A 22,737-nucleotide genomic window follows, 5' to 3' on the forward strand; every position below is an offset into this window, starting at 1 on the left:
AAATGTGTTAGCTTCCAATTGCTATTGTAACACATTACCACAAATTTACTAGCCTAAAACAATTTAAATTTATTGTGTACAGTTCCTTGGCTAAACTTAAGGTGTCTGAAGGCTCTAGGAGAGAATTTCTTATCTTTTTCGTCTACTAGAAGCTGCCTGCATTCCTTGGCTAGTGGTCCCTTTCTCCATCTTCAAAGCCACTTTAGCATCTTCAAATCTCCAACTCTGACCTCTGCTTCTGTCGTCACATCCCCTTCTCTTCCTCGAACCCTTCTACCTCACTTTTTTAAGGACCATTGTGATTACACTGGGACCACTCAGATTAATCCAGGATAATCTCCCTATCTCAAAGTCCTTAATTTAATAATATCTGCAAAGTCCTTTTGCAAAGTAAGGTAACTTATTCACTCACAGGTTAGATTTAGAACACCTTTGGGGTTCTTTTCATTGAAAAGAACATTATTTGGCCTACCCCATAGTTTCTTGTTACCTTGTTTTTCATTAATTCTCAATTTGATTCCCAAACACAATGACAGCATTATTTAACTGCAAATTGATTGACAGTGAAACATTAAAAAAAATCTAAATGGTATATTAAAGTATATGTCCAAGGAATAATTTCATTAAGCATGCATTTTTATGTTATTCAGTTTTCAGTAGTTTAATAATTAATAAAACCACTTCAGATTTCTATACCAATGACATCACTTATAATTATGTTTCTCCTAATCATTGGAGTTTAACCATAGTCTCTGTATAATCCATTTTGTGGAGTAATTTTGAAGACGTCATTGTATATTGCAGATTCAGGTAAACCCCATGACGTCCCCAAGCTGTTCTGAGTATGCATCTTACACCACAGGCCATATGGACACAGATATGGAAACTATGTACTTGGCTTCAATGAATCACTTTTAATGTGCCTTATGCTTTTACAAGAGCACATATTACTAAACACTTTTTCCAATGTTCATGACTAATTAGTTGAGAAATATTACTCCAAAGGATTTTTTTCTGAGGTAACTATGTTCTTGTGTACCTAGCACAGTACCAAACTTGGTTTATTTAAAAGTCCTTAGAACAAAAGGTCTGTCAAAAGAGGGTCTTGATCATTGCTCTTTGGACAAGTGTCCAAGTTCTTCCTTCAGAGAGAGCCAGCAATGCTTAAAGTGGGACAAAAGTAGAGAAATAATCTATCTCTTCTGGGAAAGTTGATATGTGTTAAATTTATACAGATATTTATTTCTTGATGAGATTAATGATTAATCAATTAATTCTTAGCTTATTGTTTGGCAAGATGCAAGTGAAAGGCAATTGGAAAGGAGGCTTTTTTTCCCATTTCTTTCTAAGTCCACTTCAAGCTCCCAGATATTAGGTAAATAAAATGAAAAATAAGAAATGTATTAACTTTCATTGAAAAGAATTCATTAAATTCTTCTTTTTTTAAGAATTTCTATCAAAACTTAAAATGAACTTTTGTTGACTCAGCTTTTCCATTGCTAATAGTCTATTTACTGAAAGTACTTATGCAAGAAAGCAAAGATAAAAAATGTATACTAATAGGACACTAATTTACTGCAAAGCGATTTATTATGCAAATTAGAATTGCACATTTGCATCTTTTTTGTCCTTCCATGTTCTGTTTCATATCTGATGTTAAAATAAATGAAAACTTTTTATTTATGTTGTAGGCAATTTTGGCTTCAAAATTACACCACAACACAATCTATTCTCATTTGGGGAATATTTTCTTTTTCCCTTGGAGAAAAATTTGCCCTAATCCAAACATGATTATATACCTTATACCTAATACAGTGACCGTCATTCTTGTACCCAATTATATTTGTTGGTCTCCATATATACAATCTAAACCTCTAGTAACTTCCTTTGCCAAGTTCTCTTTAAGTCTTTTGTAAGAAATGAATTAGTTTTTAAGGGAAAACCAGTTTTTGGATTTATCTCTGGTATCTTTGACCCACAAGCCAAAGATCTTATCTATAGGGCCACACCTGTCTCCTGCCTGACGAAGTGTGAAAAATAACAGGATGAAGAGTTTATCCATAACTAGTGTTGTTTGCAATGTCATTCAAGGAAAATATTTTCAAGCAAACTACTTTTATTGAATATATGTGATGTGCAGACCACTTTAACAGATAATGAAGATTTGGAGAGATACAAGTGTGGGTCAAGAAACTTGCTGTCTAATAAGGAAGTGTGAGTGACAGGATAACAGTAATAATGAGAAAATGCGAAGCAATATGGGATGACTGTCAGATGTGACTTTATTGAACTGAGGAGTGTGGCAGAGGGAAGCCGGAGGCTGTGCCCGCGGGCGCGCAGCAACAGGTGGGACTGATCCCGGACACCCGGAAGACGCCAGCGGCCACCACTCACACCAATTGCGAGTCCATTTGCCGTGACTCTGAGGTGAGCAGGGCCTGCGGGCCCAGTCGGCGTCGGGGACGCAGGCGCGACGCGAGCCGCCCCGCCCTGTCCACGCCCCACTCCGGGCACGCGGCGCCCAACTCGCCCGGCCTGGGGGCGGACCCGCGAGGCCCCGCCCCCGTCGGCCGGCTCGACGCCCGCGCAGGCGCAGTCTCTGAAGGTTGGAGACGCGGCGGCTCGACCCGGCGGGGTGAGTCCGGGCAGGGGCGCCGGGGTCGCCGCCGTTTCTGGGTCTTGGCATCCGCGGCCCCGACCTGCTGCGGCGCGACGGCCTGGGGAGGGGCCCCGTGCGCGCCCTCGCCCTCCCGATCGCTGGAGCGCCGTGCGGGCACGGAGGGCCGCGTGCCCGGTGCGGTTGGGGCGGTCCGGGAGGTCCGGGCGGGAGGGGATCGCCGGGTACGGTCCCGAGTCCCCGCGTTACCCGGACCGAGGCTGGCCTCGCTGCAGCGCTGTCTCCTCACAACGCATTTTCACTTCAGAAACTTGGAATGTTGTTAGTGATCAGAGGAAGCGTGTCTAACCATGGGTTTCTGACAGCATCGCCTGTATCAGGAGCTCTGGAGAGGTACTGGCCGCATCCAGATCCCCATCCACCACATACTGGCCCCGGGACCTCTGCAGGTCACTTAACCTCTGTGTGTCCCAGTTTTTTCTACTGTAAAATGGGGCAAATCATAGTAAGACCTATGTCTTAGGGTGATTGCGAGGATGAAGTGTGTAAGCATCTTTGAAATGCTTATAGCTGAGCGTGATGTACAGCTAAAATAAGCGCTGTTCATCTTTTCGAGCTTGGTATCTAAAAGGAGAGTTTTGTCCTTCCTCTAACCCCTACCCCGGCGAAAGTAATTGCCCAAGAGTACAAAGGTAGGGAAAAAATGATTGCTTTTTCTTCTTTGAGAATATGCGCTTTGATTGCATGGCCTATTTTAAAAAATTAAATGTTTCTTAACGACTTGGTTGCACAGCCTACAGTGAAGAAAAGACATGTTAGGGTAATGTTGCAGCTGAGAACTGAAAAGTTTTGTTTGGAATACCACGTGAGGAAATGAGTTAACCTAGCAGGCCTGAGACTGCTATCGATAAAGTCCTGCTTGCAGGGTTAGCTCTTGTTTGGCATCTGGGAAAAATGTGGTTCATGCTGCACAAATACGGTTTATGTAGAAGTTGCCAGCCCCCCACTCCCCCTGTAAAAATCTTGAACCTGCAAGTCTGTAATGGGTTTCCCTGGGCAGGAACTTTTCCAGACATTGCTGGATTTTCCTTATGGGAAGAGGACTGTGCTCTATTTGATCCTTTCTGGGAGGGAGAGTACATAAAGAAGCCTACACATGGATTCCTCAAGTCTTGTGTCACTTGTGTCTTTTTCCAGTATGGTCACCCTACCACATTGCTGCAATAAACATTAGCCATTAGTACAACTCTATGCTGAGTCCTATGAATTCTTCAAACGAATCTCCAAACGTGAGGGTGTTCTTGGAACTCCCCAGACACCATATTGATGATAGATTGAAGCTCTAATAATTGGACTTTAATTTTGTCTCTTTTTGCCTTAAAGGGGAATTGAGAGAGCTAGACAGACAGTTAGTTGATTGCTAAGTGGTGGGTTACTGTGCAAAATGATTTTTAACATTTAGACATACTACCTATGTCCAAAATCACTGGAAATTGATCTACATTATCAACTTATATTTGGGTCAGTGTTTTTGAAAAAAGACACAGGTCTTTTATAGATTCTAGGTATTTGCAGATACCTGGTTCCTTCAGTTATTCTGCCAGGATTATCTATGTGTTATTGCCCATCTTTATCAAGAGTTTGTGCAGTTGGGGAAAAAAATGTCACCAGTTTTTCATAGGCCATTTTTCCTGGATTCTGCTGGTGATTCCTCTCTCTTCAGGACATCAAGTAAAGCTAGTTGGAGATAAGTTTGGGAGTGGAAAGATCAGGCTTACCATCTGATTATGTCTCTTTTTCCTCAGTAAAGTAGAAGACTAGATATAGTTTGAGGATTACAGAGATGGAGGAGTTACAGGTTTGGGAGTGAAAAAGGTTTTAAATGTGTGAGGAGTAAGTTAGTTTACCAGAAGGTGTTAATTAATAGATAGTGGGATGTCTTGATCCATTTGAGATTGTGATTCTGAATTTAGTGGATCCAGTTTGCTTTCTTATCAGACTTTCTGCAGCCTGTGTGGATGCAGACATGGAGAAAGTAGTTACTTGGGTTCATCTATGATTGACATCCTGTTAGAGGGGTGATGTAGTCAGTAAGTCTGTACATACATATTCTCTGCTTTCTGGGTCCATGATAGGGTTGCACTTTGTGTAAACAGCCCCCCCATGTTTACTTGAAGCTAAATGTGGCCGTCTCTCTAATTCTCAAACTATATCTAGTCTTCTACTTTTACTGAGGAAATCAGATGGTAAACCTTATTTTATCTGTACATCACACTCAGCTATAACCATTTCAAAGATGCTTACACACTTCATCCTCACAATCACCGTAAAAGATACGTCTTACTATGATTTCCCCCATTTTACAGTAGAAGAAACAGACACACAGAGGTTAAGTGACCTGCAGAGCTCCCGGGGCCAGTAACATATGGGCAGATGTGACCTGTGTCCCTTCCACAAGAAGCCATGGGAACCAGCCCTACATCGGCCACTTCCCCTTCTCCCTACCCTGCTAGAGTGATCGTGGAAGCACTTGGTGCCATGCAGCCTCTTGTCAGCCTGGGCTCTAGGGGATAGGAGTGGCTCATCAGGCAAGCTGGAAGAATTCTAAGTTGTGACCAGCGCACACAGCACTTGAATTAGTGATTTTGCAAGGTGGGATTGTAGGGGGTAAGTGGATGAGGAAGTTAGAGGGAAAAGGCAGCCAGGAATGAAGTAGGCAAGGGACTTGGAGGCCTCGAGCATCTCTTTAACCCCGAAGGCTTTAATTTGTTGCAGCTCAGGTCAAAAGTGAAAACCCCTGGACATAGAAAAGTGGCTCTTAAAATGATTAACTTAGAAGTTCCCTTATGGGGAACATGGTATTACTAAATCAAGACCCAGAATTTATTCTTGGACTATTGGAAGATTCTTCCACCTTGATCAATGAAAGCAAATAAACAGATAACCATGGAAATTATAGTGTAGCCTAGCCATGGAGAAGGGTGATATTAGGTGAGATTTAGGCTAAGCTACTTTAACGGAGACTCCGAATATACAGGGATTAACAAAAATGCTTGACTTGTATCTAAAATCTTTAGAATTAACTTTCAGTTTTTAAGAAATATGAGGGATAGAGGTAAATAACCATGAAGAAAGAGGCAAATTCAGTGTGGGGCATTATACAACCTTGCTATATAGAAAGTGTGGTTTATGGACCCCCAGCAATGGCTTCCTGTTGGGAGCTTGTTAGACAGGCAGAATGTCAGGTTCTGTGCCAGGCTCGCTGAATCACAGTCTGCATTTTAACAAGATGTCCGAGGTGACTCAGATGCACTGTTCTGATCTCTTAAAAAAAAAGTTAATGTTTTAGGAAAGCCAAAGATAGGAAGAATGGTTGTAGATTAAATACTAAAGTGACATAACCAGTACAAGATACAAACCTTGACTGAATTTTTTTTTTCAGTTGTATGGAAGACACTTTTGGGTCAGCTGAAGAAATTAGAATATGATGGGATATAAGATAATATTGGGGAATTATTGTTAATTTTCTTAGATGTGATAATGATGTGATTTTGTAGGAGAATGTCATTCTTAAGAGATACATGCTCTTGCAGCTTACTTTCAAATAGTTCAGCAAAAACAAATATACTTGCATACATGTATATATGTCTCTCTATATACCTACTGATATTTAGATATCCATATGTGGAATGTAGATAGTATATGGGTGTTCACTATACTGTTCTTTTAACTTTTGTGAAGTTTTAAATTTTTCATAATAAAAAAGTGGGGGTAAAAAGCATAAAAAATGCAGTAGCTGAAAAAGACAGGAATGTGTTTCTCTCTCAGTAGTCCAGCACTAGGTCTCACGCCCAGCGTGGTGGCCCTGCGTGGCTCTCCTCCCGGTCCGTGGAGGCCTTGCCAGCTCCTACTACTGTCTCCTAGCTGGTGGGATGGGCGACAGGGCCAGGGGAACACATGATCCCGGAGCAGCATGTACACTGCTGACCACAACTTTAGTACTTTGTTCACCTGGACAAAATAGGGAGACGTTAATAAAAGTTGAACGTAATGTGCCGTTTGTATATTGGTTTAATCAAGGTTTCTTTGGAGTCCTCGGGTAATTTACTAGACCAGTTAAAATTGGAATCACTTCAGTTTTAATGTGCATTCAGTAAAATACATAAAATTGTAGTTTTGAGGCACCCACTTTAAAGTGTGTTCATTTTTCTTGCCAACCTTCTCAGTAACTAACAGATGCGGGTGAAGGAGCCCAGCAGAGCTTTGCCTGCGAAAGCCAGAAGGAGTAAACGGCCTGCCGCAGCTCAGGACGAAGGCCCCTCAGATGGCCCTGCTGGTAAGCTGTGCTGTCTGGCGTCCGAAACGGTGTTGTGGAAAAGAAAGAACATGTTTTTAATTCAGAAATCCTTTGCTCTTTATTTTTTTACCATTTTCTGCGTGCACTTCAGCATCCGCTTGCCTAGTTCCAAAAAAAATACCCCCGTTTCAGGGTAGCTCGATTGCTGCGTTGAAGGCAGTCCGAATTATATCGTTAAATGTTCTGATCTGCGCGTGTGGTTTTCTCAGCGATTCCCGTCATGGTCTTAACTCTCCTTTGCCTGTTGGGTCGCGGTCACCGTTCCCCAGCTCCTCTACCGGGGCTGTGTTCGGTTTGCACGCTCCGCTCACCGTTGGCGTTACTGTGTTCTCAGCGGGGTCTGCCTCACCTTACGCCCTTTTCAGTTTTGCCTTCGTTTGGGGGAGTTTTTTTTGTTTTGTTTTGTTTTTTTTCACATCTTCCCCGAACTCTGCCACTTACCGTTTTTCCAGCTTGTGCCAAGTATTTGTTTCTGTTTTGTGTCCGTATTTCGTCGGCCTGATGGCCCTGCCGTTCGTTTTTCCTTTTCGTCCCTTGCCTTTTCTTACCTATTGGCGTAGCATTTGTGGCTTTGGTGTTTCTTTGATGACCCATTTTTTGATGTAGGGCTGCCTTTCTTGGGCCAGTTTGTTTAGAGGATTTGCACAGAAGGAGGGCCACGGCCTGTTGAGACCGAACTGGACTTTTGAATTTGAGCTCATTTAGCCCTGCACTGCGGTGGGACCCTTCCGTCTTACTCGGGACATGGGGCTTTAGCTGTCTTTTGGTTTTCCTGAAAAGGGACCTTGTGCTTTTGTCTCCTGTTCTTGTTGCACTTGGATAATATCTAGGAGGAGAAAGGGGAAGTGTTGGTTTTATGCCACCATTTGCAAACCAGAAGGCCTCCCTTTATTTTTTAAATATTAAGGTATCACTGATACGCGCTCTCATGCAGGTTTCACATGAAAAACATTGTGGTTACTACACTCACCCATGTTATCAAGACCTCCCCCCGTACTCCAGTGCAGTCACTGCCCATCAGTATAGTAAGATGCCACAGAGTCACTACTTGCAGAAGACCTCCTGTTAAAGTTTTTAATCATATTCAAAGCAGAAATCATGGAGACTTTGGTTCTTGTTTTTGATCTGTTCATGTGAAACACCCAGAGACTTTAATACGTTCTTATATTTTATACAGGAATCTCTAGAGGACCTATTTGTCAGATGAAATTTGGACAATTATATGATTAAACAAATTACAGGAAACTTGAGGAATTTTACTTGTTAACACAGAAAGAAATTTTTATATTTTCCCCCCACAGAAGACAGTGAATATTTTTAAAATGTGGCTTAGCTCTTATAGGAAAACGTCAAACGTTTTCATTTACTTAATCGCATACAAAAAGAATATGTTGTTGAGACATTTACAAGCTAATAGATTTAATTTAGGGGGCTGGAACCTTTTTATCTTGAGTCACTTGTCTCTGAATCATAACAATTTCAGTTTTATAAGTCTGAATTATAGAATTAGAGAAAGGTTAAGTTGAGCAGAGCCCACCCCAGAGATGATACAGGTGTGTGGCAAGATTTTTCCCTTAGGATTTTAAAATGCAAAAACTCAGGCAAAGATGACTTTTTCACTCATCTGGGGAGTATAAAAACAAAGCAAAACCAGAGGAATAAAACAGCAGCAGACTCACAGACACCAAGAAGGGACTAGTGGTCACCAAAGGGGAGGGGAGGGGATGGGGGAGGGCGGGTGACAAGAAGGGAGAAGGGGACTAAGGCGCACTATAATTTGCAATCACAGTACAGGTTGGTCACGGGGAAAGCAGAACAGCGGGGAGAAGACAAGTAATGACTCTTCAGCATCTGACTACGCTGATGGGCAGTGACTGCAATGGGGGGCGAGGACTTGATAATCCGGGTGGATGTTGAAACCACGTTATTGTTCACGTGAAACCTTCATAAGATTGCATATCAATGATACCTTAATTAAAAAAAAAAACCTCAGGCAAAGCAGAGACTTTCTGTAAGCCATTTCTAGAGCCTGTACCTGTGTGGCCATTTATCAGTCTTACCCTGAACACAACCCTTTCTTTAATGGCATGCCTCCTTACTTTTCAAACATAAAACTTCACAATTATTCCTTTTATGCCTATTATAAATCACTTGCTTTTGGTGTAAAATTAAAAGTTTTAATCTTTTATCAGATTTGCATAGTATTTGTGTTGATATTTTACTTTATTATAAATAATTTGTCAGGAATCGCATTTTTAGTCTTCAGATTGAAATGGAACTAATACTTAGCCTCTCTCTAGTGAACTAGTAGGCGGAAAGGAATCCTTTGAATTTAGAAAGGAAAGTGGAGAAAAGTGAAGCATATGTACACACCTTCCGTTTCCCTTGTCAAGGATCCATCCCCGCCTTTGTGGTTGGGTTTTGGCGGGAATCACAGTTTCAGGGTTTGAATGCTTGAGGCAGAGCAGTAGGAAGTGTTCAGGTCTTTGGAAGAAATGGAAGTGCTTTTGTGCCCTCGGGAGAAGAATATGGTTATCTGAAGAATCAAAAACATATTTGCTGATTTTGGCCATTTGTGTCCACACAATGCGCAGAGTGGGAACCTGTTGTAAAACGTGATTAAGGACCGTGCAGAATCATTTGTTATTTGGGATTCTTCATTCCGGGGGATTCTCAGGATTCTTGTTCCTGTAACCACTGCCATTGCTTGTCCCTCCGTCTTCCTCCCACCAACGAGGGGAACAGCATCATAGCAGAAGAGGTCTGTGTGGAAAGCTTTTCTGTGTGTATCCTCATGGAAAGAAAATACATTCAAGATGCTTGACACATTTTGTAGCTGCTCAATTAATAATCTTAATTTTTTTATTGCATTTTATTTTTTGAACTGTGTATTAACCAAAGGTGCAAAGAGGTATACAGGGAAGTCCCATTGGCTCTCTTCACCCAACCTCTCCTCACTTACCATCTTGTGTTTCAGTGGCATAGTATCAAAACCAGGAAAATGACATCAGTACCATCCTTAGAGTTTATTCAGATTTCACCTTGAGTCACACATGCACTCAAGGGTGTGTGTGTGTGTGTAGTTCTGTACAGTTTTATTACATGTTTAGCTTTGTTTAATCACCACAATCAAGATACCTGACTGCACCATCACCTCCTCAAGTGCTGCCCCTGTTTATACAGCCACAACCATGCACGCCATCCATAGCCCCTGGCAGCCCCTAATCTGTTCAGCAACTCTGTAATGACTTCCATTTCATGGATGTTTTAGAAATGGAACCAAGCGGTATGTTTCCTTTATAGTTACTTTGTTGTTTGTATCTCTGTGCTTTTTAGTTACAGCATTTTAATGCTGTTAATTTTGCTTACTGATGGTAGCACTTTGGTTTAGCAGAGAAGTTGTTCAGATTTTGTTTTGTTTCATTCAGTAGGTTTCACTTGCCAGCACGTAAGTCACGCTGTCAGTGTGAACCATGTGAAGAAAGCGGTAACAGAGGCTCTGTGGTCTGTTTGTTCTGAATGTTTAAAAGAAAGAGGCTCTGATGGGGAGCCAGTACTGTCTTCTGATGTTTGGTTGTGCCTCAAGTGTGGTTTTCAGGTAAGAAAACGTTCTTTATGTGCGCATTTGTCTTAAAATATTTTTCCTTAAATGCTCTCTGTGAGTTACAGTGTTGAATGCTTTGAACTCAAGATAACTTTAGATAGAACTCTAAAGTTTATGTAAAACTCTCAATGCTGAGCTTAGAAATATTTGTTAAGATAAAGTAAAAAAGGTTATGTTCAGAAAGTAATCATTTGTGGTTTACAAATAGGTCAGAAGGGAATACACTCCACTCTCAGTAGTTCTCATTTCTAGACCTGCCTTTGCCTGTTTGTAGTCACTTAGGAAACAGATACAAGTTTTTTCCTCAGCTTTTTAGATTCTTTTTTCTTCTCTCTGAGAAAGGATTTTTATGCCTTTTTTTTTTGGCAAAACAATTTCTCTTAACAGCTTAGATGCAGTTGTTATTTATGATAAGGGAATTCTTTAATAGGATTAAAAGCATAAACATCTGTTTAAAGTAAGAGGAATCTTATTATCTCACATAGACAGCCTAGAAGTAGGGCCACTTCTGGGCTAGTGAATTCAGTGAAAAGAACATTAAAAGATGAGATTTCTGCTGTGCCATTCTCGATTTCATGGCTGCAGGATGGCCAAAGATGTTTCCTGCATTATGTATCACACAGCAATCCCCAGAGGCCAGGAAGAAGGCGAAAAGTGCATCCCCTCCCTGTGTTCTTTTTAAAATAAGTACAACTTTTTTGTTTGTATTTCTGTGCTTTTTAGTCATTTAGCCACCTTTGTGGCGATATAAACCAGAAACATGCAGCAGGATGCTACTTACGTTGCATTGACCATAATTGCATCTCATGTCTTTATCTGGTGAGGGGAAGTACTGTGGCGGGTCTGAATCTCACTAGTTTCAGGTTAGGTTGGGTGGAGGTGCGCTCAGTGGTAGGAAACGTGTGCGGAGCAGGGAGCGCCCACCGGCCCCTGGGGATGCTCAGTGCCCCACCATGCACAAGATAGAGAGTGCATACATTTTTAAACTATAGCGAAATAAACTTGGCTCATGACTGTTTTAGGGAAATTCTGTATAACAAAAAGCAAGTTGGCCTCTTTGAAAGAAATTCATGAGAATCTACATTGCTTTCCTGCACTCTTCCTTCCTGCTTGAAATTAAAAAGAAAACTTTTCAGTATAAATTGGAGTTTATGATTTAAGTTCTGATGAGTTTGAAAAATCCCTACGTGCGACTCATACAAAGAGCATCCTGTTCATCTTCAGGGCTGCGGGAAAAACTCAGAATGCCAGCATTCGCTGAAGCACTTCAAGAGCTGGGCAACAGAGCCTCACTGTATTACAGTTAGTCTGAGCACGTGGATTATATGGTAAGTTAGATTTTGTTAGTACTTATGTGCTCTATAAAAATACCTTTTGCCTTGAGCTTTATGAGTTTATAAGTATATATATCTATATATATATACATAACATATATATAAAGATGTTATACCAGTTTATGCTTTTTAGCCTGACCAACCTATGAAATAATTTTAAAAAATGAACATTACCCATGAATGTAAACTTTAAACAGTAAAACATTTAGTGATTCCTCTAACAATTCTAGTGTATGAGAAAGAAACACTGTGGCTCGTTGATTTTGTGTAATAAACTTGCTAATGCACAATTCCAGGGTCCCAGAGGAGGAAAGCACTTCAGGCAGTCAGGTGCTTTGGGAAAGGGGAGGCCTGGGCATATGTGGTTTATACAGATTCAGGTGATCCTAGTCTTTAGCCCTGCTTAGGAACCAAGTCCAGTTCCCTCATTTTACATAGTAAGACATTAAGTATCATTTACGTTTCTGTGGTTACAAAGTAAAAATCCAGGAACTGAAACAAGTCTTTCGGTCCCCTAGTCTCTTACCAGCACACCACACTGCTGCTTAGCCGCAGTGTAAGTGGATACTATAGGAAAAGTTTTCCCTGTATTTTACAATGAAAAATTTCTAACTGGCATCGTAGGGTTCCTTGAGTGAATTCTCAGAAGTTTTCAAGTTTTCTTTTGGACAAAAATATTTTAACTTTGTGTTTTCACTTCAGGGTTCTAAAATTAACACAAGGATATTTGGGCTTATGGAAGGGATCACCACTGTATAATCTAATGCAGCCACAGGGGCCGCCCACTGACTACACCAGTCTTCCCTATCTCTGTACTTGGAAACTCCATCACTTAAGTATTCAATCCAGAAGCCTGGCAATGACATTATTCCCCTTTTTATCTTATATTATTTTGTAACCTTTAACAGAAGTAGACAGAATGGGATAATGAATTTCTGTGTACCCATCACCCAGCTCTAAACATTAACAACTCATAGCAAATCTTGTTTCCTTTAGACCAGGATTTCTCAGTCTCAGTACTAATGTGTTTGAGCTGATGATTCTTTGTTGTGAGAGGTCACACATTCCTGTACATGGTAGCATCCTGGCCTCTACCCACTGGATGTTTTCCCGATTGTGACAACTAAACTATCTCAAAACATTGCCAAATGGCAAAGCTGCATCTCCTTGAGAACCACTGACATTCCCTCACCTATTTTCTCTTTCCCATGGCAGTTGTTGTGACACTCACCTCCCCCTTTTCTTTTATACCTAATTCATGACAGTTGCTACCTGAACATACGTAAGTAAACAGATCTGTTCATTTCTTTCCAGATCCACCACGTCTCTTCTGATCTGCTTCTATTCCTGATGCCCTCCAATCTGTCAGGGAGATGTTTTTAAATGTAAATCGGATCATACCACTTTCCGGCTTCAACTCCCCACTCCATTACCCTTAGGATAAACTACCAAGCTTTAATTTGAATGATAAGGCTCTGTCTGTGTGAGCTATCCCCTGCTTATGTCTCTAGACTTCCCTAGTGCCTCACCCTGTAATACCTCTTGCCCCGATAATATAAAGACAAAAGTAGGTAAATACCAACTTTATTACCTGATGTGCAACATTACTGAAGATGTTTTCATAATATTTGCTTACATTTTGTATTTTTTCAGGTGTTATGAGTGTGGTGAAAAATTATCAACACATTGTAATAAGAAGGTTTTGGCTCAGATAGTTGATTTTCTCCAGAAACATGTCACTAAAACACAAACAAGTAAGTTAAGCAGTCTATAAGGAAATCTGTATTAAAGTACAGTATTTTTTTATTTCATGTAGAGTTCATAAGTTTGTAAAGAGTAGCTTAGGTTTTGCTGTGACCTCTCAGGACTGGTGCCACGCCTCCTTAGGTAGCAAACCTGTGACATCATCTTGCTACCCAACCACTCTGAGGAGCTGGAGAGGGACTAGGTCCCTGGCTTTTGAGTCAGACAGTACTGAGCTGGAATTTGGCTCCTCTTAAATCACTTACTGTCCATGTGACTTTTACTCCTTAGTTTCCATACTTAAAAAAATCAGGATGATAACTTTATCCTGGCGGGTAGTTGTGAGGCTTAGAGATAATGTTTTCTAAGGATCTTGAAATGTATCTAAAACTTATGAAACATGTGTTTATGAAATAATGTTATTTGTTACATAATGGTAGTACAGTTCTGACACTACCTACCTCGCGTTAGGCGAACCTTGCAAATAAAGGGGTCCATCCACAAGATTGCCCTTACTTCCGCAGGCACCATCTTCACGCTTAGGGTCTCGGACCACCTGCATTTCTGACCAACTGGCTACGAATTCTGGCTTCCCACCACCCTCGTAGGTTTAATAATTTGCCAAAATGACTCGTAGAACTCAGAAGAGTGCTTATACTTAAAATTGGTTTATTATATTAGAAAAAAAAGAGATACAAATTAGAATCAGCAAAAAAAAGAGACCCCCAGGGCGCAGGCCGGGGAAGTCTGAAACATGAAGCCCCTGTGTGCGTCCTATGGCGCTGGGACACGTCACATTCCCCGCCCACTGATGGGCAACAGTGTTCACCAGGAAGGCTCACTGGAGCTTCAGTGTCCAGAATTTGTATTGGGATTTCATTGCACAGGCATGACTGAGTCACTGGCCGCATAATTAAACTGTCCCCAGCAACCCAGCCCTGTAATCACACGGTTGGTGTTTGGGGCGTGGCTGGCTCCTGTCCTGAGTCGTCTCAGAGCATAAACTGTCCGAGGGCTCACTCATGTCACTCAGGGAGAAGTCCAGGGTACTCAGGAACCTGGCACAAAGGGTAGCCAAACCCTTTATTGTACATGAGTAATATATTACACATTATATGCTTTGTTACCTAACATGTAAGCAGCACATATGTTAGCATAAGTTAGAGTATGTAGAGAAGCAGTTTCTTGATTCAGAAATATGAGGGGCCTACCATAAGTCAGGTTTTATAGTTTCTTCAATATATAGTGGCAAAAAAAACAATTTTATCTTGCCTTCTTGGGGTTTAGAGGATAGGGGGAGAGACAAAATAAGCAAATATAGAACAGTATCTGATAAGTACTACAAAGGAAAAGAGCAGATTGCAATAATAGGTAATCTATTGGTCACAGTGATCAAGAAAGGCCACTGTGGCTGGAGGTGGTTTGCTGGAAAAGAGTGGAATGAGGTGAAGTTAAGAGCTGGGTGGGCAGCACCGTAAGGAATTCCACAGTAAAGAGTTTTTATTTTATTGGAAGTGTAGTGGAAGCTATTAAAGTGTTTTAGCAGGGGAGTAACAGTCATTTCATCCTTTTAAAGTAGAGGTTACTCTGATTGCTGCGTGGAGAACAGACTTGGGGGTTAGGAGTGGAGGGGGGTGATCAGTAAGAAGGTGGAAGGAGGTTATTGCGCTTAGAGCAGGGGGAGGCTAGTAGAGGCATGGTGGACGGGAAGTGGACTGGAGTCGGTGCGTAGGGGGAGTGGGAGGAATCGGTACAAAGCTCAGGATTGTGATTAACCAGGTGAACGGCCGTGTATGGACATGATAACTTTGAAGTGCTTTTAGAGCAGAACTGTACTGTTTAGTAGGGGGGCATCCGAAACTGAAAATTTATATAAAAATATGGTTATCGGCTGTACTTTTGTAGCCCAGTATACAACCGTGTTGGCCAGCTATTGCTCTGAGACTGTCAGGGGCAAGAAATCGGAGGTGAAACTGGAGGAGGAGAGCTCAGGGTCCTGGTCAGCAGGAGAAATGATCGATTTTATTTCTCATTCATTTATTTATTCAACAAACATTTACTGAAATGCTGCTGTGCTCCAAGCACACTACCCATAGCTCCAGCTCTGCTCAGGGAAAGAACCAGGACGATATGGCAGCGCAGACATCTGGCGCTTCAGGGACACGTATTGGCCTTAATGCATCACCTGAAAACTGCACATTAAATTTGCTCTGTCGGTCATAATAAGATATGTAGGGGTATAATGCCCAGGGTGGCAGAAAGCACGGTGGTAGGGACCATTTTCCCTGGGTGTTTTATGTTAAGAGTTTCCTTGAGGTTAAGAACGAAGCCAGTCTGATTCCATTCAGTTTTACAGAGCTCTAGGATATTTCTTATGACACGGGGTGTAAGGTAGGGAGCATGGAGTGGTGCGGGAGCAAGAACGTGGGCCTGGAGTTCGGGGGGGGGGTCTGGCGTTCAGATCTGACCCTTCCATTCACTGGCTGTGTGACCTGGGGCACATTGCAGTTTGAGCCTCATCTGCTTCAGCACTTTCTCCCTCTTTCCCGTGGTGCTTCGGGGACTGGAGGTAAGACCATTCCTAAAGAAGTTGAAGATCTAAAAGAAGGAGTGAGATAAAAAAGTAATGATGATATAGAAGCAGAATAGAATTTGTGGCTTGAGTGGCGTTCAAAGCCCTTCAGATAGTGAAAGAGGGATGTAATATCCAGTCAGAAAAATCTCAGAAGGATTCGTGCATGAGCTGGCTTTCCAGCTGACCCTTGAAGGGATGAGCTTCGATAAGCAGAGGTGGATAAGAAACCATTTCTGGTGGTGGGAAGCTTTAATCATGCTTTTGCACCCAACCTAGCACCTGGAACGGTCGAAACAGGTTTTCGAGGGAGCTTGAGAGTCAAGAGAGCCTTCACCGTTAGGGAGAGAGTTTTGAATTCACGGTTTCCGGAAGTTCTAGGGCAGAATGTCATTATCTTTGTATTCCAAGCTACAGTATCTCTCAGGCAAGTTTGATTTAACTTTGATCCTTTGGCATTCAGAAGTAAGTTTGTGGGGATCGTAATCTGCCGTATCTTTCTTGCATGAGGCTTTAGCATCTTTTTATGAAATATTAAAAAAGTCAAATATGAAAGTTGCTATGAGGTTTGTAGGCATGCTGGATATGATTTTGCAGCTATTTTAAGTGATAATTCTGAAGGATGTAGAAATGTGAAACTATCTGTATATGGAAATTCAAAGGGAACGTGAAACTGTCTATATTGTGTTTTGGGGGGAGGAAAAGAATGATTTTAAGAGACTCATGTTGTGTTTTGCACTAAGTAAAAATAACAGAGGGAAGCCTATAAAACTTAAGCATGTTTTTAAGTTATGCAGTGCCTGGGCTAATTTCTTGTCTCCTACATCTAATTCAGCTTTTCTACATGAGAAATAAAGAATCTGGTGCCCCCTCCATCTCTAAAAACAACGAGCTCAGTAAATCTCAACTTTTAATCTCAGTAGCCCTTTAGACTCTTAAAAAACTATTGAGGACTTACAGAGCTTTGGTTAGGTAGGCCACCATCTATCAACATCTATCATATTAGAAACTAAAGCAAAAAAGTTAAAATATTTATTAATTCACTGAAAAGCAGTAATTCCATGAGATAACAAAAATAACATACTTTTAAGAAAGACAATTCATCCAAAACAACACAAACTTAATAAGTGGCATTGTTCCACGTTTTGACAGATCTCTTTAATGTCTAGCTTAATAGAAACAGCTGGATTCTCATATCTACTTCTGCATTCAGTCTGCTGTGACAGTACATGACACGTAGCCTCCAGAAAACTGAGTCATGTAATTGAGAACGAATGAGAATTTTTTAAAAAGCAAAGAACATCTTAGCCTTTTATTATGGAAATACTTTTGACCTTGAGGGCCCCAGAAGGAGGAGGATATGTCTTCAGATCCACTTTTAGAACTGCTGAGCTCCCACATTTCTGTCTGTATTTTCTTCCTTTGGCCTTACTGCCCTTAGGCTCAGCTCAACACCTACTTTAGGAGCACCTTCCTATTTCTTTGTCTTATCTTTTCTACCATGCAGCATACCTTAGAATGTACGGACACATGGTTTTGTGGTGCTTAACTGTCATGTGTGTAGGTGTCTTATTTATGAAACTGTGTTCCTTGAGGATTGTACCCTGGCTTATTTTCTTTTTGATTGTCATGTAGTGAAGCAGTAAATACTTGCTGAATTGAACTGAACCAGCATATGACCAGGTTTTACTGAGGAAGTAGATAAGCTTTGCATTTTCACCAAAAAAAACCCTGAATATTAACATCAAACCTATTTTTGTTATTCAGTTTGACTTTCTACCTTGTACCCAGATCCTGTGCTAGAAATTGGAGATGCAGTAATTAATGAAACAGACCTATTTCTCATTTCCTACCCTCATATAGTGAGGAATATTGACCCATCACATTTAATTAGAATTATTTTGTTTAAATAATGCTGTGACCTAGCACAGAGGATTCTAGAACACTTTGTAGTAGTAGCCAACCTAGACTGGATGAGCCAGGAAGATTTTATTTAGAGGAAGAGATTGCCAAGCTGAGAGCTGAAGGTCATCTAGGAATGATCCAGGCAAAGAGGGAAGGGGTGTGTTCCAGGCAGAGGAAACACCCTTCAGTGAGGGAGCTGGGAATGCTCAAGGAATTCTGCAGAGCTGCAAGGTTGCGTTTTGTGATGTTGGGGGAATGGTGAGAGGTGCGACTCTAGAGGTAAGTAAGAACATATATTGAAGGGCCTTGTAAGTTTAGTTTGTCCTGTAGGCAGTAAGGAACCACTAGTAGATTTTAACTGGAGAAGTGGATGGTGAGTTTCATGTTTTAGAATGGTCCGTAGGCTATAGTATGAAATTAGAGAAAAATGCCTTTGTATGTATACTTCCCACGTATGTGGCAATATCAATTTATTATATGGCTAAATAAAGATTTCTAGGGCTGATGGTTAACGTAGGAGTTAGTAAAATTTTGAGAATAAACAGGTGAATTATTTTTGGTTCCGAAGTAGAAAAGTAGCGGGACAGCAAGTTTTTTATTACTCATTCTTTAAAGGTTGAAGTTTTCAGCTGTAGAAATGGTCACATTACATTAATACTACATGACTGGTTTAGGTAATTGCATTAAGCAGTTGAGGAAATCCCGGTGCCGGTTCCCAGAAGAATGCTTCCAGCTGTGTAGATTTCACATCTGATGCTCGGATTTGCTTTAGGAAAGAAAAAAAATCCCCTTCGCACCCCCACCCTTCAAACATTTACCAGAAAACTAAACACAAATAAAATCCCCATGTAATGAAAAGGTTATAAATAACACAAGATTGAAAAAGAAAAGAACTTCCTTATGAGACCCAGAAATATGCATTATTAAAAAGTGTGCCAATGTTCTCTCAAAGGCTGATGAGGTTTGCCACTTTGATAGTCTTATAAATGTCACATAAGTATTCTATAAACACTTACAGAATACAGGAATTCCTGGTGAAATAATATCATTGAATATTGGTTTGCTTTTTGTGAACTAGATGGATGATTGACAATCCCCATTCTTTTCTAAACCAGTAAATTTGGCCCATAGTTTTAATACTGGTGGGATGCCATTTTCAAAGGGCTCAAAGAGAGCATAGAATATTCTGTTTAATTCCTTAAGCTTATGCTCTTGATGTAAAAAGACATGAGTTATGTTGGTCATTTTGGTTTTAAGTGTAAGGTTCTTATATCTTTTTCTGAAATAAAGTAAATAGTACATTTGTGTTCTTAACAATGTATCCGAGGATAATTACTGTGCACTTTTACAGTAACAATTTGAGTGTGATGTAATTCTTTAACTTTTTTTATAAAAAGTGATACGTTTTGTTTTTCCATAAAGTGAAAGTCATATGCCTATGAAATTTGTATTTTCAAAAATAACGTACTAAAAATAGTTATTTCCATGTGAAAACGGGGTTAGGGACAAAAAGATATTGGATATTCAAAAAGCAATTTGTTGTTTCCTGAGATTTAAATCCAGGGTTCCTCCAATTCACAGATCTGAACTATAGAATAGAAAATTGAGCGACTTGTTTTTTCAGCCCTTCTGCTAACTAGGATCCTTCCAGACACATCAGGAGAAGTGAATTACATACAGTGGGTGCCTGGAGCATTAGGGCTTAATTTTTTTAGCATCCCTATGAGAAGGGCTGCTGTAAACTGCCTAATAAATTTATAAATTCACACACCAAAGATATCCAGCAATTGATTACATCCAGCTTTTGCTTACGAATAGTGGCCTTTTCTTTCAAAGCACCACTAGCATTGAGTTAGTGTTTTAAGCCATCATACTTATTAACCTTATCATCCATTATTACATAGACAGATAGTAGATCATAGAGGTTAAGTGTGTGGATTCTGAAACCAGACTTCGTGGGTTTGAACCTCCCTGTCACTAACTAGCTGTGTGTCTGGATCTCATTGTCTCTGCAGTGGAGACAGTGCTAACCAGGGAGATAATGCTCTCAAATGCTTTCTTTATTTAATTCATTTTTAATAATCATTATTCTTATTGAAATATAGTTTATATACAATATTGGTTTCATATGAACGACTTAGTGGTTGGTCAATTACATCCGTTATTAAATGCTCACTGCAAGTGTAGTTGCCATCTGCCATCACACAGACACTGCCCTATTATGAGCTATATTCCTTCATCCCTGTGACTAAGTTATTTTATAATTTGGAGTCAAACTTTCTTTAAATAAGCATACTGCAAAATAAGCTTACTTTTCCCCAGGCCTGTGAAAACTCAGGAAGCGCCAGTGTTCTCCTGGTTAAACCCAGGCAATTCACAAATATTTATACCTCTGTGAAGAGAGAGAGACACGTAAAAATTACTTGGTTGCATCCACTGTTTGCAGTTTTCAGTTTTCTCCCATGATAAGCAAAGCTTCATTTCTGTGTATTTGTGTATTTTATTTCTGTAGGTTAAATTTTTTTGCAATTTCTGGCCAATATATAAACATGTCTTAAATTTTTATTACTTTTGTTAAACTCTCCTCCAGAAAGATTATGCAAAAGGTAGAGTTGACGAGAATACCCATTTTTCTGCACTTAACTTTGCTTACAGTTTTAGGTTTTTTTTTTCTTTTTCAATAATGAAATTTTTAATGTTATCACTGCCAAGCCTACTAATCTTCTCCGTAATGTTTTTTTTAGCCTTTGGGGTCATGCCTTGCAAGTCATTTGTATTCTAAGGTTATAAAGATATTCACCTAAAATTCATGGTACATTACTTTTTAAAATATTTCCAATTTCATATTTAAACTTTTTAAAAAAATGATAATTATGGGATATTTGTGTTGGAGTAATTTTTACTGTAGAAAAATTTGAGATAGTTAGAATTATTTTTTAGACAGTCTTAGTCTTAACCAGGTTGTTGAGAACGTTTTTTCTTTCTTTGCTGGTGTTTCAACCAGTTTCCTGGTTTGCAAGACTTACAGTATGTACAAAACCTGTCAGGTCCACTCAGTTAGCCAGCAGCTCTTTGAGTACTCAAATTAGAGACTTCAAGGTAAACTATGGAGCTAGAAAAGAGCTTTAAAATTATTATCTGGAATGCCTAAAGTTTTCTCTCCATGTTCTTTGCATTCTGGACTCTGCGTCATTTTATTACATAAGTGCGCTGTCTGATGACAGTGTTGGTAATATAAAGCACATAAGTAAGGCGAGATAAACACCATTTAATAAAAGACCTTCTAACTCTGAAATTCTGTGATTATTCTTTCCAGTTATGGGCATTTTATGGCTTCCGGTAAAACTTGAGGAGAAGAAAATAAATGATTGATAATTAAAATTTTGTATCGTTTGTCCTTTTTGTCACTGTGGTAGCCATGTCCCTTCAGTCACACCCTACTCCAGAATACCAGCAAGTCCAGCCCGCAGCGCATCTGGTTTTGTGTTTATAAGGGAAGAGTTCTTCAGGCAAATACGATGTAAAATCACTGCCAGCCTGAGAAAGCTTTGTTGTCCCTAAAAGTGAAACTATCAATAGTCATTCGTAACTAGAAGTAATACATTGTTTTTAATTAGTACGCACATTACCTGTTTGTGTGTCGAATAATTGAGAGACTGATGCACACAGCCTTGTTGTAAACTAGAATCTTAAACTCTCGGCTGACACTTGTCTTAGTGAGCAAATGTACTTGTATACCTATTTTCTAAAATTTTTACTAAGATGTTATGAATTTAAGGCTTTATATCTCTCTGCTGTTCACTGTCAATTCCTTGTACTCTAATCATAAATCATCAGCAATGAGGTATAAGTAATTATAGACAGTGGTTCATAAAGGACCTGACACACAATGGACATTTGATAAATCGATTGAATTTGAATTGTTATGTTTTATAAATGTGCTATTCAGTAAAATGAAAAGCTTGTGCTTTAAATAAAACACATTTAAATAATTCTTGGAAAATGTCCTAGTTTTTAAAAATTATGTGACCTACTTAATATTCAAGTCTAAGGGGATAATTAATTTTGAATATATTCTCCCAGACTTACATGTAAAACTCAGTAAACAGACCCTCACCACTTGTGTGAAGTGGCTATTTAACCATGAAATAAATGATTTTTATTGCCGCTGCCCTGTGGATATGTTCTTTCTGGCAGCGCTGTCCATATTTGGTGGCTTTGCATGGAGAGCCAGGTGGTGCTGAAAAGTGTCACACAGTGAAGCGTGGATATATCTGGGTTCAACATTTGTCATCCCTTACTGCTGAAGGGAAAGGCAAAATCTGTTTTTCCATATGTTTATGCTTTTTTTTTTTGCCTACAGGTTTGTCCAGATGGTCTTATGAACATTGTTTACTTTAGGATGCTATCCCAGATGTTTTGAAAACTGATGAGTAAATACGGTTTGCATGTTACGGTTTAAAAAATACTATTCTTTTAAGAATAAAATACAATTTATTCTTGGAAGTATTTTCCCAAGTGGATTATGTATATACATATATTTATTTATATATAGTTATATGGTCTATATAGTTTATTTCCCCCAGCAATTCTGTTTTCATATTA

General features: G+C 39.9%; 1 protein-coding gene across 4 annotated transcripts in view; it reads left to right on the top strand.

Moving 5' to 3' along the window:
• Positions 1–2,548: 2,548 nt before the first annotated feature.
• USP45 (ubiquitin specific peptidase 45) overlaps positions 2,549–22,737 on the top strand; it is a 55,789-nt gene continuing 35,600 nt past the window's right edge. For 2 of the 4 annotated variants that reach the window (XM_037001097.2, XM_037001100.2), the window contains exons 1-5: positions 2,549–2,635; positions 6,844–6,953; positions 10,403–10,572; positions 11,803–11,906; positions 13,566–13,666. In XM_037001097.2, coding sequence (XP_036856992.1) covers positions 6,854–6,953; positions 10,403–10,572; positions 11,803–11,906; positions 13,566–13,666 — 475 coding nt within the window. In that variant the 5' untranslated portion in view covers positions 2,549–2,635; positions 6,844–6,853. Of the gene's footprint in view, positions 2,636–6,843; positions 6,954–10,402; positions 10,573–11,802; positions 11,907–13,565; positions 13,667–22,737 lie in introns of those variants that run through there. The other 2 variants (XM_037001098.2, XM_037001099.2) reach the window with 2 other exon arrangements.

Source organism: Manis javanica, chromosome 13, assembly GCF_040802235.1.
Source record: "Manis javanica isolate MJ-LG chromosome 13, MJ_LKY, whole genome shotgun sequence".
NCBI classification, from domain to species: Eukaryota; Metazoa; Chordata; class Mammalia; order Pholidota; family Manidae; genus Manis; species Manis javanica.